Genomic DNA, 15,913 nt, shown 5'->3' on the forward strand with positions numbered 1-15,913 from the left:
CATCTGCCCCTCCGGTAGGGGGAATGGCTTTAATGCCTGATTAGAGCCTGTAAGATTTGATAGTATAAGAAGCCAAAGATATGATCCAAATCTAGAAGGCAAGGTACTAGGAAAGAGTCTCCTCACATCCCACACTGTGAGAATAACATGCTTACCATTGTACTGCCAGGGAGAGACCACCAGGAGTCAGAGACTGCCAACAATCAGCGACAGAGACATTAAGGAGTCAGAGACAGGGGCCAATGAACTCAGATATCAAGAGGGATAGGACACTGAGATCCCAGGGATCTGACACGGAGACCCACATATTTATATTGAGACCCCTCCCCGGAACTGAACATTGAGACCTTAGCGATTAGATACTGAAACCCCCAGCAATTTATACTGAGATCTCTAAGGGCTGGATACTGAGCCCACAGGAATCAGATATTGAGACCCCCCGAAGTTTATTTACTTCTCACATTACCACCCCCTTTTACCTTGCACCATCATCCCATTTGTCATTTAAATCACTCCTGTCCTCCACCCTATCATAGACCTTCCCTTTTGTTCTTTCCTCCCCTCCCCCCCGCATCCTTTACTTGCCTCTGTACTTGCTTAAAAACTGTTACATCTCTAACCCTTGCCAGTTCTGATGAAAGGTCAATGACCTGAAATGTTAACTCAGTTTCTCTCTCCACAGATGCTGCCTGACCTGCTGAGTATTTCCAGTATTTTCTGTTTTTATTTCATCCTGTTACTATACTGCAGCTTTGTTTTGTAAAAAATTATTGTGATGAAATATATTCCATTCATCACTGCCTGTTTTCTGTGTCTTGTAACTGCCTGCTTTCTGTGTCTTTTCCCTTCCCCCAGTCCTCATGTATTATGTATTGGAATGTGCTGGAATTGGTTGTGTGCAGGGCTCCGCCCATACCTGGCTCCTTTGTAATCTAAGTTCAGTCGGGCATCAGCCTCCTGAAGGAAGACATCTCTCTAGTTTACGTGTTATGTTCTAAGTTAATAAAAGCCTTACTTTTGTTCTGCTAACTTCGAGTCTCGGAATAATTGAGGCACATCAATTTTATTAACTTAATTTTCAACACGATGGATCAACCCCTGAAACCCGAACGTTTGGATTTGGATCAACATGCTCCGGACGCATCAGCACGCTTCGGACACTGGTTTGACTGTATGGAATTCTTCCTGGACAATTCCGCAGCCGTCAAAGACGCTACGGACACTGCGAAGATGAGACTCGGAATGCTACGGAATTGGGTAAGCCACCGAGTTTACCCCCTCATCCAAGACGCCGATACGTACCTGGCCGCCTGCAACATCTTAAAGGCGCATTACCAGCAGCCTATGAATGAGGTGTATACTAGGCATCTACTCGCTACTCGCGCACAGCGACCTGGGGAATCGGTGGAGGAGTTCCTAAGCATCCTGAAAAAGCTTGGCAAGGACTGTAAGTGCCGAGATGTAAAAGCCGCAGTGTACACCGACGAGCTTGTTCACGATGCCTTTATCACAGGCCTCAGCTCCACTCACATCCGGCAAAGACTGCTGGAAAAAACGGAGTTGGACCTGAAACAGGCTGCGGACACCGCGCGATCCCTGGATGTGGCCCAGAGAAACTCGGACGCCTACTCTTCAGCCCGCGCCGCCCACGCCGCCACGTGTGCGCCGAGGGCGCCGCCATCTTGGAAGGCATCTTCCCCGCCCGACAGCCCGAAACCGGCGGGGCCCAGCTCTCCCCCCAGAAGCCCTATGACAGCCGCGACATGTCAAGGACCCAACTGCTACTTCTGCGGGCAGCCAAAGCACACCAGAAACCTGTGCCCGGCGAAAGGCACCACCTGCTTTAAGTGCGGTAAGAAGGGGCACTTCGGGAAGGTGTGCAGAGGGAACCCCGCCGGAAAACCAACCGCCGGAAAACCCACCACCGCCGCGTGTGCGCCGTGGGAGCGGCCATCTTGGACGCCATCTTGCCCGACCTCGTGGGGTCCGCCATCTTATGAGCAGACAGCGTGGACGCCATCTTGTCTCGATCAGGGCCCTACAGTGGCATCGGTCACAGTGGACCAGACCAGGCCGCACCCGCTATCCAAATCAATGGTGGACATCGAGGTAAACGGGTGCCGGGTTAAATGCTTAATTGACAGTGGAAGCACGGAGAGTTTTATCCACCCTGAACTGGCACAACAACTCTCCCTAAAGGTGGTCCCTGCTCAGGGTACCATCTCTATGGCCGATAAAACCCAGACATCGACCATTCTGGGTTACTGCACGGTACAATTGTGCGTTAACGGAACTGTGTATGATAATTTTAAAGTATTAATCATGAAGAATCTATGTGCGAGCGTGATCTTGGGTTTGGATTTCCAGTGCAACCACCAAAGCATCACGCTCAGGTACGGTGGGTCCCAGCCGCCCCTCACAGTGTGCGGTCTGGCTACCCTGAAGGTAAAGCTGCCTTCGCTATTCGCGAACCTTACCCCTAACTGCCGGCCAATAGCGACCAAAAGCAGGAGGTACAGCTGGGAGGACAGGCGGTTTATCGCGACCGAGGTAGACAGGCTCCTGAAAGAGCGCATTATTGAACACAGCAACAGCCCGTGGCGCGCCCAAGTGGTAGTGGTAAGGGGTAGCGAGAAGAAACGGATGGTGATCGACTATAGTCAAACGATCAACAGGTACACCCTACTAGACGCCTACCCGCTACACCGCATATCAGAAATGGTGAACCAAATCGCCCAATACCGGGTGTTCTCCACCATCGACCTCAAGTCAGCGTACCACCAGCTCCCTATCAGACCAGAGGACCGCCCGTACACCGCCTTCGAGGCGAACGGACGCCTCTACCAATTCCTCAGAGTCCCCTTTGGGGTGACGAACGGGGTCTCGGTCTTTCAGAGGGAGATGGATCGCATGGTCGATGACCACCACTTGCAGGCAACCTTCCCCTACCTCGACAACGTCACCATCTGCGGTCACAACCAGCAGGATCACGACTCGAACCTCGAGAGGTTCCTGAAAACCGCACAAAAACTCAACCTCACCTATAACGAGGACAAGTGCGTTTTCAACACCACGCGCCTCTGCATACTGGGCAGCGTGGTGGAGAATGGGGAAATCGGACCAGACCCCGACCGATTGTGCCCCCTACGGGAGCTGCCCCTGCCCAACACTCCCAAAGCCCTGAAAAGGTGCCTGGGGTTATTTTCTTACTATTCCCAATGGGTCCCCAACTACTCCGACAAAGCCCGCCCCCTCTTGAAAGCATCCTCTTTTCCGCTCTCTGCTGAGGCCCACGCCGCCTTCAAAAGCACTAAGCAGGATATTGAGCGGGCCACGCTACAGGCAGTGGACGAAAACACTCCATTTCAAGTGGAAAGTGATGCGTCCGACTTCGCCTTGGCGGCCACCCTCAATCAGGCGGGGCGGCCCGTAGCTTTCTTCTCGAGGACCCTCCAAGGCCCCGAGATCAGACACTCCTCCGTGGAAAAGGAGGCCCAAGCCATCGTGGAGGCAGTGCGCCACTGGCGCCACTACCTAGCCGGCAAACGCTTCACCCTACTTACCGACCAGCGGTCGGTAGCGTTTATGTTCAACAATAAACAGAGGGGGAAGATTAAAAATGATAAGATTCTTAGGTGGCGGATCGAGCTCTCCACTTTCGAGTACGACATCATTTACCGGCCAGGGGCCCTTAACGAATCCCCTGATGCCCTCTCACGAGGGATGTGTGCCAGCGCCACCGAGGATCGGCTACAGACCCTCCACAACGACCTCTGCCACCCAGGGGTCACGCGGCTGTTCCACTTCATAAAGTCCCGTAACTTACCCTACTCGATTGAGGAAGTTCGGTCTCTGACCAGGAACTGCCGCACTTGCGCTGAGTGCAAGCCTCGGTTCTACCGCCCAGATAGAGCCCACTTAATCAAAGCTACACGGCCCTTCGAGCGGCTCAGCTTAGATTTCAAGGGCCCCCTCCCGTCCGTCGACCGCAATGTTTACTTCCTGAACATTGTGGACGAATACTCCCGTTTCCCATTCACCTTCCCCTGCCCAGACATGACCAGCGCCACGGTCATTAAATGCCTCAACAGCCTGTTCTGCCTGTTCGGTATGCCGAGCTATAGCCACACGGATAGGGGGGCGTCCTTCATGAGTGAAGAGCTACGCCAGTACATGCTGTCCAAGGGGATCGCCACGAGCCGTACCACCAGCTACAACCCCCGGGGTAACGGCCAGGTGGAGCGAGAGAACGGGACAGTGTGGAAAGCAGTCACCCTAGCTCTAAGGACCAAGGGCCTCCCTATCTCCCGCTGGCAGGAAGTCCTCTCGGATGTGCTCCATTCGATACGGTCGCTATTGTGTACGGCCACTAACGCCACGCCTCATGAACGAATGTTTGTCTTTCCTCGGAAATCCACCTCAGGCGTATCCATGCCGTCATGGCTCTCCACCCCAGGTCCGGTACTCGTGCGAAGGCATGTGAGGGGCCACAAGACGGACCCTCTCGTGGAGCCAGTATACCTACTCCATGCCAACCCCCAATACGCATATGTCCGGCACACCGACGGAAGGGAGGACACCGTGTCCATAAAAGACGTCGCCCCAGCCGGCATCGACAACAACCACGGCAATAGCAGCGACGACGATCACAGCAACCCTTACCCACCCACTACTCTTTCATCACCCCCGGAAGAACATCGACCAACGGCACCCCCACCAACTACCCCTTCAACAACCCCGGCAGAGACCCAGGAGGCTACCGGGGACACCCAGCCGACACCTGCGGCACCACAACAGCCACGTCGGTCGCAGAGGACTATCAAACCCCCGAACAGACTAAATCTATAGAAGGGGTGAATGTGATGAAATATATTCCATTCATCACTGCCTGTTTTCTGTGTCTTGTAACTGCCTGCTTTCTGTGTCTTTTCCCTTCCCCCAGTCCTCATGTATTATGTATTGGAATGTGCTGGAACTGGTTGTGTGCAGGGCTCCGCCCATACCTGGCTCCTTTGTAATCTAAGTTCAGTCGGGCATCAGCCTCCTGAAGGAAGACATCTCTCTAGTTTACGTGTTATGTTCTAAGTTAATAAAAGCCTTACTTTTGTTCTGCTAACTTCGAGTCTCGGAATAATTGAGGCACATCAATTATCTGCCGTGTTTGTCTCTCTAACAGTGACAGTACTTCAAGGTAATTCATGCGAATCACTTTGAGAAGTTCCAGAGAGCTGTGATAAAGTGCTATATAAACACAAGCCTTTTTTTTTCATTCAGTGAAACTTTCAGTCAGTTATGGGTACAGTCCTCTTCCTTCATAAAGGTTGTCATTTGGAGGTGATTGCTAAAGGATTTGCTGAAATACAAGCCCCTTGGCATTACTTACTCATACAGTCTCCCCCCGACCAGCCAGCGTGGCACTCAGAGCAGTAAAGCCCTTTGATGTAGAAATCATCCAAGGTTCCCCATGAACCGTTGTGACATCCTTTACAGTTGTCAAAGATGACGCACCCTGCAACAAAAATACGCAATGTTCAAAACCTGCTTGTGTTCGTCATCAGTTCTCACCTCATCTGAAGATCTAGTGGGGGATATACATAAAATCTGAGTAAGACTGCAGTTTTGGGCTCCATACTATAGGATGGATGTTGAGGTAATAGAGAGGGCACAGTGCAGATGCTGCCTGGTATGAGGAAATATAAATAAGAAGACTTAAAAAATCGGGGCTGTTGTTATTAGAACAGAGGAGATTACAGGATGATTTGATAGAGTCATAGGGGGAGAAATTGGGTGAGTAGCGCCACCTGTTAGCGCCTAAAGAGGCAGTCAGTGGCTGTAGCGCCACTGGCTGCGCCTCCCGCGATATTCAGTAGGGGCGCTAATGGTGGCGTTAGGCATTTGCGCTGCGCCGCCACCGATGACGTCATCGGTGTGCGCAGCGCCCCATTCGCGCCCCGTTCGCGATATTTGGTAGCGAACGGCGCATTTGCACCGCTCGCTACCCGCGCCCGGTTCACGGGGCCTTACTGTGCCGGCAGCGGCGCAAGTTAAGGTGGAGGTGCGGGACGGCTGCCTTTTCGGTGGCCGCCTGCCAGCACCTCCGTCCCCGTCCTCCTAACCACCCCCCCGCGGCATTGCCGGCTGTTTCCCGAGAGCCCGGCACTTCTCCTTGGTGCCGGGCTCATTTGCCGGCACTCGCGAGCGGGGATCACGCTGTTGCAGGCACCTCCCCCTTAACAATGGGAGGAAGGCCTGCAGTACCGCAGCGTGCCGTGCCGCAGCGTGTGGCGCTGCGGCACGTTGCGCTGCGATATTCAGTTTCAGCGCCCTAAGAGGGATGCGGAGCACCTCGAGCATCGCCCCGTGTCCCTCGAGGAGCAATGAAACTGAATATCTGACGATCGCTAAACCCTCGAACGCTGCGCTAAATCCTGCGCTCAGGCGACTTTTGCGCCACTTTGGCACCCCAACCCAATTTCGAGGGCCATAGAGTCATAACGGCACAGAAGGAGGCCATTAAGCCTATCGAGTCCGTGCCGGCTCTCTGTAGAGCAATCCAGTCAGTCCCATTCCCCCGCTCTATCCCCGTAGCCCTGCAAGTTTATTTCCCTCAAATGTCTATCCAGTCTCCCCTTGAAAATATTGCGTGTTTCCTCTTCCACCACTTCCGTCGGCAGCGAGTTCCAGGTCCTCACCACTCGCTGTGTAAAAAAGTTTTTCCTCACGTCCCCTCTATATCTCTTGCCCAAAACCTTAAATCTGTGTCCCCTAGTCTTTGTACCATCAACTAGCAGGAACAGCCTTTCCCCGTCTAGCCTATCCAAACCCGTCATAATCTTGTACACCTCTATCAAATCACCCCTCAACCGCCTTTGCTCTAATGAAAACAAATCCAGCTTCTCCAACCTGTCCTTGTAGCTAAGATCCCCCATCCCCGGAACCATTCTGGTAAATCTCCTCTGCGCACTCTCAAGGGCCTTCACATCCTTCCTAAAGTGTGGTGCCCAGAACTGGACGCAATACTCCAGTTGTGGCCTAACCAGAGCTTTATAAAGGTTCAGCATAACTTCTGTACTTTTATACTCAATACCTCTATTTATGAAACCCAAGATCCCATATGCTTTGCTAACCACTCTCTCAATATGTCCTGCCATCTTCAGGGACCTATGCACATTAACTCCCAGGTCCCTCTGTCCCTGCAGATTCTTTAAAATGGTGCCATTAAGTGTATATTGCCTCTCCCTGTTCCTTCTGCCAAAATGCATCACCTCACACTTCTCTGCATTAAATTGCATCTGCCACTTGTCTGCCCATTCTGCTAGCCTTTCTATGTCCTGTTGCAGTTGATTGGTACAGGAAACTTTTTTTTATCCAGCACGGACGGGACCGACGTGGTGCCGGTTCATCAAAAATTCCGGATAACCGAACGCTATAGTAAAAGATAGGGAGAGCTGACAGCTCCGTATAAAGCAACAAACCCTGTTGCTTAGCAACAACTGTAGAACAATGGCCACAAGTTCCAAGCGTCTCTGTAGCTTAGCAACAGCTGCAGCCACACCCTTGCACAGCAACAGATGGAAGAAGGCAAATACAATATGAAGTAAAACCTACTCCTGAATTTTGCCGGTTAACCGAGATTTCCGGTTATTTAGGTGCCGGTAAATCGAAAGTTTCCTGTATCATCTCTGTTGGCCACACCTCCAAGTTTGGTGTCATCAGCAAAATTTAGAAATTCTACTTTGTATTCCAATATCCAGGTCATTTATATATATAATAAAAAAAAGCAGTGGCCCCAGCACTGACCCTTGGGGAACACCACTGTCTGTCATCCTCCAGTCTGAAAAACAGCCATTTACCACAACTCGCTGTTTTCTGTCCATAAGCCAATTCCTTATCCAAGCTGCCACTGACCCACCTATTCCATGAGCCTCAATTTTGTTAACCAGCCTTCTATGTGGTACCTTGTCAAACACCTTCCTAAAATCCATGTAGACAACATCCATTGCATTCCCTTCATCGATCCTCCCTGTTACTTCATCAAAAAATTCAATTGGATTAGTCAAACATGATCTGCCTTTTACAAATCCATGTTGGCTCTCCTTAATTAGCTTAAATCTCTCTAAGTGCCCGTTAATTTTTTCGTTGATTATTGTTTCTAAAACTTTACCCACCATTGTTGTTAAACTGACTGGCCTGCAGTTAGTAGGATTGTCCTTACACCCTTTCTTGAACAATGGTGTCACATTTGCCACTTTCCAATCCTCAGGCACCTCCCCCACATCTAGGGAAGATTGGAAAATTATGGCAAGCCCTTCCACTATCTCCTCCCCCAATTCCCTTAGCAATCTGGGATGCTATCAATTTTACCCCTTCCATTGCTTCTATGTTTTCCACTGCTACCGATATTTTGTTAGCATCCACCTCCTGTGTGTAGAGCCAGAGGATGTAGGCGGGGTTTTAAATGAATTTTTTGCATCTGTGTTCACTATGGAGAAAGACGATGCAGACATAGAAATCGGGCAAGGGGACTGTGGCATACTTGAACATATTAGCATCGAGAGGGAGGAGGTGCTAGCGGTTTTAGCGGGCCAAAAAGTGGATAAATCCCCAGGCCCGGACGAGATGTATCCCAGGCTGCTGTGGGAGGCAAGGGAGGAGATTGCAGGGGCTCTGACACTAATTTTCAGAACCTCTCTGGCCACAGGGGATGTACCAGAGGACTGGAGAACAGCTAACGTAGTACCATTATTCAAGAAGGGTAGCAGGGATAAACCAGGGAATTACAGGCCAGTGAGTCTAACATCTGTGGTGGGGAAATTATTGGAAAAAATTCTGAGGGACAAAATTAATCTCCACTTGGAGAGGCAAGGATTAATCGGGGATAGTCAGCATGGCTTTGTCAAGGGTAAATCATGTCTAACAAATCTGATCGAATTTTTCGAGGGGGTGACTAGTGGGGTGGATGAGGGAAATGCTGTGGATGTGGTGTACATGGACTTCAGTAAAGCTTTTGACAAAGTCCCGCATAGGAGACTGGTCAAGAAGGTAAGAGCCCATGGGATCCAGGGTGCCTTGGCGCGTTGGATCCTAAACTGGCTGAGTGGCAGGAGGCAGAGGGTGATGGTCGAAGGTTGCTTTTGTGACTGGAAGCCTGTGTCCAGTGGGGTACCTCAGGGATCGGTGCTGGGTCCCTTATTGTTTGTGATCTACATAAATGATTTGGATGAAAATGTAAAAGGTATGATCAGTAAGTTCGCAGATGACACGAAAATTGGTGGGGTGGTAAATTGCGAGGAGGAAAGCCTCCGGCTACAGGACGATATAAACGGGTTGGTCAGATGGGCGGAAAAGTGGCAAATGGAATTTAACCCTGAAAAGTGCGAGGTGATGCATTTTGGACGGACAAATAAGGCAAGGGAATACACAATGAGTGGTAGGACCCTAGGAAGTACAAAGGGTCAGAGGGACCTTGGTGTACATGTACATAGATCCCTGAAGGCAGCGGAGCAGGTAGATAAGGTGGTTAAAAAGGCATATGGGATACTTGCCTTCATTAGCCGAGGCATAGAATATAAGAGCAGGGAGGTTATGATGGAGCTGTACAAAACGCTGGTGAGGCCACAGCTGGAGTACTGTGTGCAGTTCTGGTCGCCTCACTATAGGAAGGATGTGATTGCTTTGGAGAGGGTGCAGAGAAGATTCACCAGGATGTTACCTGGGATGGAGCGCCTCAGCTATGAAGAGAGGCTGGACAGGCTGGAGTTGTTTTCCTTGGAGCAGAGAAGGCTGAGGGGGGACCTGATTGAGGTGTACAAAATAATGAGGGGCATAGATAGGGTAGATAAAGAGGAACTTTTCCCCTTAGTGGGGGGGTCAATAACAAGGGGGCATAGATTCAGGGTAAGGGGCAGGAGATTTAGAGGGGATTTGAGGAGGAACTTTTTCACCCAGAGGGTGGTTGGAATGTGGAACTCAATGCCTGAAAGGGTGGTGGAGGCAGGAACCCTCACAACATTCAAGAAGCATTTGGATGAGCACTTGAAATGCCATTGCATACAAGGCTATGGACCAAATGCTGGAAAATGGGATTAGACTGGACAGGGATGGATGGGCGGCGCAGACACGATGGGCCGAAGGGCCTCTTTCTGTGCTGTAAAACTCTATGACTCTATGACTCTATGACTCTAAACACCGATACAAAGTACTCATTGAGTATTCTAGCCTTCCCTGTGCCTCTAAGCATATAACACCTTCTTTGTCACTAATAGGCCCCACCTCGCCTCTTACTACCCGCTTACTGTTTACATGCCGGTAGAAGATTTTTGGGTTCCCTTTTATGTTAACCGCCATTCTACTCTCATATTCTCTCTTTGCCAATCTTATTTTCATCTTCACTTCCCCTCGCAACTTATTGTATTTGGTCTGGTTCTCCCTTGAAGAATTCACCTGACATGCGTCATACACCCTCTTTTTTTGTTTCATCATCTTCTCTATCTCCCTCGTCATCCAAGGAGCCCTTGCTTTGATTCCCTTACCCGTCCTTCTTGTTGGAATGTACCTAGCCTGCACTTGGAACATTTCCTCCTTAAAGATCACCCACTGTTCTGTTACAGTTTTTCCTGTCAGTCTTTGGTTCCATTTTACCTTGGCTGGAGCCCTTCGCATCCCATTGAAGTTAGCCCTATTCCAGTTTAAAAGTTCAACTCTAGATTGTTCCTTGCACCTCTTCATTGCTAATCTAAGTCTTATGATACAATGATCACTCGTACCCAAGTGTTCTCCCACAGACACTAGGTCGACCTGGCCCACTTCGTTCTCCAGCACCAGATGCAGCAATGTTTAAAAGAGGTGTTTAAAATAATGAAGGGATGGGACAAAGGGTGATTGAGGGGTCCAACAAAAAGCAACATACATATAAGATTAAATGTAAGAGATTTAGGGCAGAGAGCAGGAGAATTTTTTTACAGGGAGGGTTGTATTTGAAGCAGAGACCATGTTACCATTTAAGAATAGGTTAGATAAATGGTTGAAGGAAATGGGGGTAAGGGGATATGGAACAGAGAGGGGACATGGGATTGGGAGTACTGCTCATGTGGAGGTAAAACACCAGCGTGGACTAGTTGGGCTGAATGGCCTGTTTCTGAGTTGTCGTTTCTCTGTAATTCTGTGACTCTGGCTGGTGCCAGCTCTCTCCATGACCTCACACGCCATTCATCGTGTGCAGGCCTAGACAGTGAATATCATGAGCTATTTGACCATGCAGACCATCACAGCCAATCCTGATCCTGTCCCTCAACCATCGTCCCTGCGCACTTTCCAGCAGGGATCAATAGAGTATGAACAGCAAGGAGAACCCGGCTCCATTTTTTCCCTCTCTAACCCAGGGCCACTGAAGCCAATTATATCACCCTAAATTCTGGAAAGAAAAGGTTTCTTTTTGAATATGTAATTGTTGTACTGGTGGGTGGATGGCAGTGCTGTGGGTCGGCGGGATCAGCGCCTTCAATTCCGCACTTGGTAACCTTCTTATTTAAAACATCCTGCGACGAGGAGGAAGCGAGCAAAGCATGGGTACTTCCCCATAGGGAAGGTCAAAGGTCAGTTCACTCTCCCAAAGGCTGGATCTTGGCTTGCCTGCCTACCCAGGTCCCAGATGTCTACTGGAGATAAAAGGGAAATAATCCCCCAAAATGTATCAATAGATATTCAATTATAGCTAGACACTCATTCCCACTCCGTTGGGAAGCTCAGCCATACCTGGGTGTATCAGACAAGAGTCACATTCATCTTCCTCATTCCGGCAGCATGGGACAGAATATCCCACAACCTCCTCCTTCCCAGGACAGACACATTCAATCTGATCCGTTTCACAGCAGTCCCGACACATGATATTCCACTCCGCCCCTGGACAGTCCTCATTGATGAGGGTATATCCTGGGAAATGGAAGCAAAAGGGCAGCGACTGTTACTATTTTTGTTAAATTTAGTGGTTATTTATACCATAAAATAGGCAACAAACAGGTGAGAGACAGGCTACTACAGATGGGTGGCTGCTGAATATGGTGGGATAGATAAAGAGAAACGACTTCCTCTGGTGGGAAATCCAGAACAAGGGGGCACAATCTTAAAATTAGAGCTAGGCCATTTAGGAGTGAAATTTTGAAGCACTTTTTCACACAAAGGGTGAGGTAAATCTGGAAATATCTCCCCCAAAAGACTGTAGATGCTGGGTCAATTGAAATTTGCAAGACTGAGATCAATAGATTTCTGTTGGGTAAGGGTATCAAGGGATATGGACCAAAGATGGGTAAATGAAGTTGAAGTGCAGATTAGCCATGATCTAATTGAATGGTAGAACAAGGGGCTAAATGACCTACTCCTGTTCCTACAGAGTGACAAGAACTGGAATCTGATATGCTTTAACTCTAAGTGGAACAAGAATTGGGCACAGGTAACATTCCCAGCCAGTCAGTGCTAATGGCAATCCACATCATAAGAGATGGGATAACATAAATGTTAAGTGAATCTGAAATTAGACTTAGGCTGATCATATAAGGGTAAAAACTATTAATGTGTGTCAGTAGCCAGTCAGGCTCCTTACGCACCAAATCTGGCAGCCCACTGTAATGTTTGATAGCTAATGAAAAGCAAAAAAAGAAAGACTTGCATTTGTATAGCTCATTCATGACCTCAGGATGTCTCAAAGCGCTTTACAGCCAATGAAATACTTTGTCATGTAATTCAGGGCAGCAATATCAACTCCAGCCATATTGTAAAAAGTGTACTCTATGGGCTGGATTTTCATTGAGGAGGCGTGTAGGAGGCGGGACTACAACTTTCGGGGTTGTAGTCCCGCCTCCATCGAGTTGTGGCTAACCCACGCAATTTTCACTTGATTGACCTTGTTGAGCCCACCCAGCGGGCTCAGCAGGCCAATTAAGGGCCACCCGGCAACAGGTGACGTCACAGATTGACATTTCATCTGTCTAAAGCTTTTGACAGATGAAATATCAGCGTTTGACAGCTCTTTGAAGCTGTCGAACACTGACAATCTGTACTCTAAGTTAATTCCTTCCTCTCAGGCTGATTTAGAGATCTCTCCAGAACAGAAAGCTGAATGCTGCAACTTTTGACAGCTCACGGCCATTCTGCTTTCTGTGCCGGTGAGATGAGGGACTCCCGAGACCTGAAGGAAGGAAGGCTGTAAAGGTAAGTAAATGTAAGTAAAACTTATTTAAACACTTTACACACACCAAACACACTTACCTTTGCACTCATGCACCCATTACTCACCTGAACACCGGACATCTTGAACCCTCCAAGCTCTTCAGCCCGATGGTCCGCCTCGCTAACTTGGCGTGGTTTGGAGCCGTCGGGAATCCCACACTTCAGCAATAAAAATAGGGATTAGGCTAAAAACTGCCTGTTAACTACCTGTTAACAGGCAGTTAATTGGCACTAATCCCCTTCCCGCCTCGGGTATCCGCCTCCTTTGAAACTGGCATGGAGGCGGGTTGGGGGCGGGATGCGTTCGTGCCCCCCGATTTCGAGATTTTAACCCCCCACACGCCTCCAATCCCGCCTCCACGGCCCAATGAAAATCCTGCCCTATATGTTAGAATGGTAAACTGTTTACTATAGAGAAATTACATTGTTAAAATGATTATAGAATCTGATCCTCTGCCACCCACCTTCAGGCATCAGAACAGCCCTGCACAGCTACTTTGAGCATTTCCACCAGATAAAATTGTCAAGCAGGCTTCTGAAGTTGAAAATTTAGCACCACATTTAATATGACTGGGGACCATTGAGTCATTGTTCCTGTTGCCTGCTATCCCTTTTTTCATCATCAGGATGTGGGTCTCTCTGGCATTGTAAGCTTGCCCAACCCCAGTTGCCCTGAAAAGGTGATGGTGGGCCTTCTTCAAAGAAATTTGATATGCCACTTCTTTTCATTAGAGGGCTACCAGATTTGGTGCGTAAGGAGTCTGACTGGCTACCGACACACCTTGAAGAGGTTCTGCATTTCTCTCTGACAGATTTTCGTTTGTCTCTTTTACCTTGTTTAAAACCTGTTACATCTCCAACTTTTTCCAGTTCTGATGAAAGGTCATCGACCTGAAATGTTAACTTTGTTTCTCTCCCCACAGATGCTGCCTGACCTGATGAGTATTTTCAGCATTTTCTCTTTTAATTTCAGATTACCAACATCTGCAGTATTTTGCTTTTGTAAAAGTTAACCACGTTGGTTTGAACCTTCCCTAAGACATTGGTCTTCCCTAAAAGACATTAGTGAACCAGTTGGGTTTTTGCCACAATCTGACAACTTTGTGGTTACTTTTTCCTGATATCAGATTTATGTTTCCAGATTTTTTAATTGAACTCAAATTCTCAAACTGCTATGGTTGTATTTGAACTAATGTTCTCTGGATTGTTAGATAAGGCCTTGGGATTACTAGTCCAGTAACATGACCACTTCTCTGCCCCTTGATAAGCATTTAAGGGGATAAACCCTGCCAGAAACCTTGTCGTGGGTACTGCTGGCAGCCTGGTCCTCCAAGGCTGCAATAGCATTCATTTAAGACTAAAGATAGCATCCACTGATAGTCCACTTGTGAACAAGTCTATCCCTGCCACCTCCACCCCCTCCCCCACCCTCCCCACACGGCAAATGCTGCAACACAGCTGAGGTGCAGACGCTGTCCACTCGCTGCTGGTCAGCACGTGGTTTGCTAGCTGTGAAGACAATATTTGTTGCAAACTCAAATGAACTTAGGTCAGAACCCAATCACAGTCAACCCAGCTGATTTGTAATACAGTAACAACAGAAAATGCTGGAAACACTCAGCAGGTCAGGCAGCATCTGTGGAGAGAGAAACAAAGTTAACGTTTCAGATCTGTGACCCTTCATCAGAACTGGAAAAAGTTAGAGATGGAACAGTTTTTAAGCAGGTGCAGGGGCAGGGAAAGGGGGGGCTGGGAGGAAAGAATAAAAGGGAGGGTCTGTGATAGGGTGGAAGGCAGGAGTGGTGAGATGTTGCAAAGGGGGACGGCAGAATCATCAGCAGCTGCCGCCTGAAAACATAGGGGCAGGGGTTATAATGTCTAAGGGATTACTTCTAAATGGTTTCCAAAGCTACGGACTCTGCAAATCCTTTGTGGCTAACTCTTGCTCATCCTTCTATATTCCACTTTGATAATGTTCCAGCAGATATTTCCAACATAGACAAAAAATGTCAAATGAGTTTACCACTAGTGTGGTTTAGGGAGCAGCAACAAACATCTGCAGTTCAAGTCAGTTTGAGTTCAAAATAAAGTTACTGTAACCTGATGAATTATTCACAGAATACTTAATATACACTCACTGAGTACTCACTGTACCTTATCCAATACTCACTGTACCCTCACCAAATACTCACTATATGTCACCCATTACTCACTTTGCACATATATATTTACAGAAAGTGCTGCTCCTAAACCTATCCTGGTGCTGCACTGAGGGCTTCAGGTGACAATGGTACTTGGTTGCACTCAGATGCCACGAGCCTTGGTCCTGATCTCAGGGTTTCTGAGTCCCAGGGGACCTTTTCATCAGCTGCGCCACCACTACAGGTGCATGGGCAGCCTGGTCATCTATTCTAACACCTATATGAGCAGGTGGGACTAGAAAGAACACATGAGCTGTCAACAGGAGAGAGGACAGCATCATGAAGGTGGACGTTAATCTCGCTACTCGTGCTGGGTCCTAGATTTGAGTGCTCACCGATGAGCAGGAGGGCAGACCTGATAGTCTAAGTTACGTCCTGCAGAGCTAGAGAGATGTCAGCCCGAAGCTTTTGGAAGTCGACTTTCATTGTTCTCTCCAAAAGGACCCAAAGGCCTGTGGCTAAAGCATCTATTTTGGACACAATTGCCT

The 15,913-nt window shown here is 48.7% G+C and overlaps 1 protein-coding gene across 1 annotated transcript in view; it reads right to left on the reverse strand.

Moving 5' to 3' along the window:
* Positions 1 to 15,913, reverse strand: part of LOC147106581 (inactive serine protease PAMR1-like) — a 275,461-nt gene that overhangs the window by 198,743 nt on the left and 60,805 nt on the right. The window contains exons 2-3 of the mRNA XM_086007553.1: positions 11,755 to 11,931; positions 5,384 to 5,509 (exon numbers count right to left, since the gene is read on the reverse strand). Of these exons, the coding sequence (XP_085863679.1) occupies positions 5,384 to 5,509; positions 11,755 to 11,931 (303 nt within the window). The remainder of the gene's footprint in view (positions 1 to 5,383; positions 5,510 to 11,754; positions 11,932 to 15,913) is intronic.

The sequence above is a fragment of the Somniosus microcephalus genome, chromosome 15 (assembly GCF_052327205.1).
Source record: "Somniosus microcephalus isolate GS21.2 chromosome 15, FLI_Smic_1.0, whole genome shotgun sequence".
Taxonomy (NCBI): domain Eukaryota; kingdom Metazoa; phylum Chordata; class Chondrichthyes; order Squaliformes; family Somniosidae; genus Somniosus; species Somniosus microcephalus.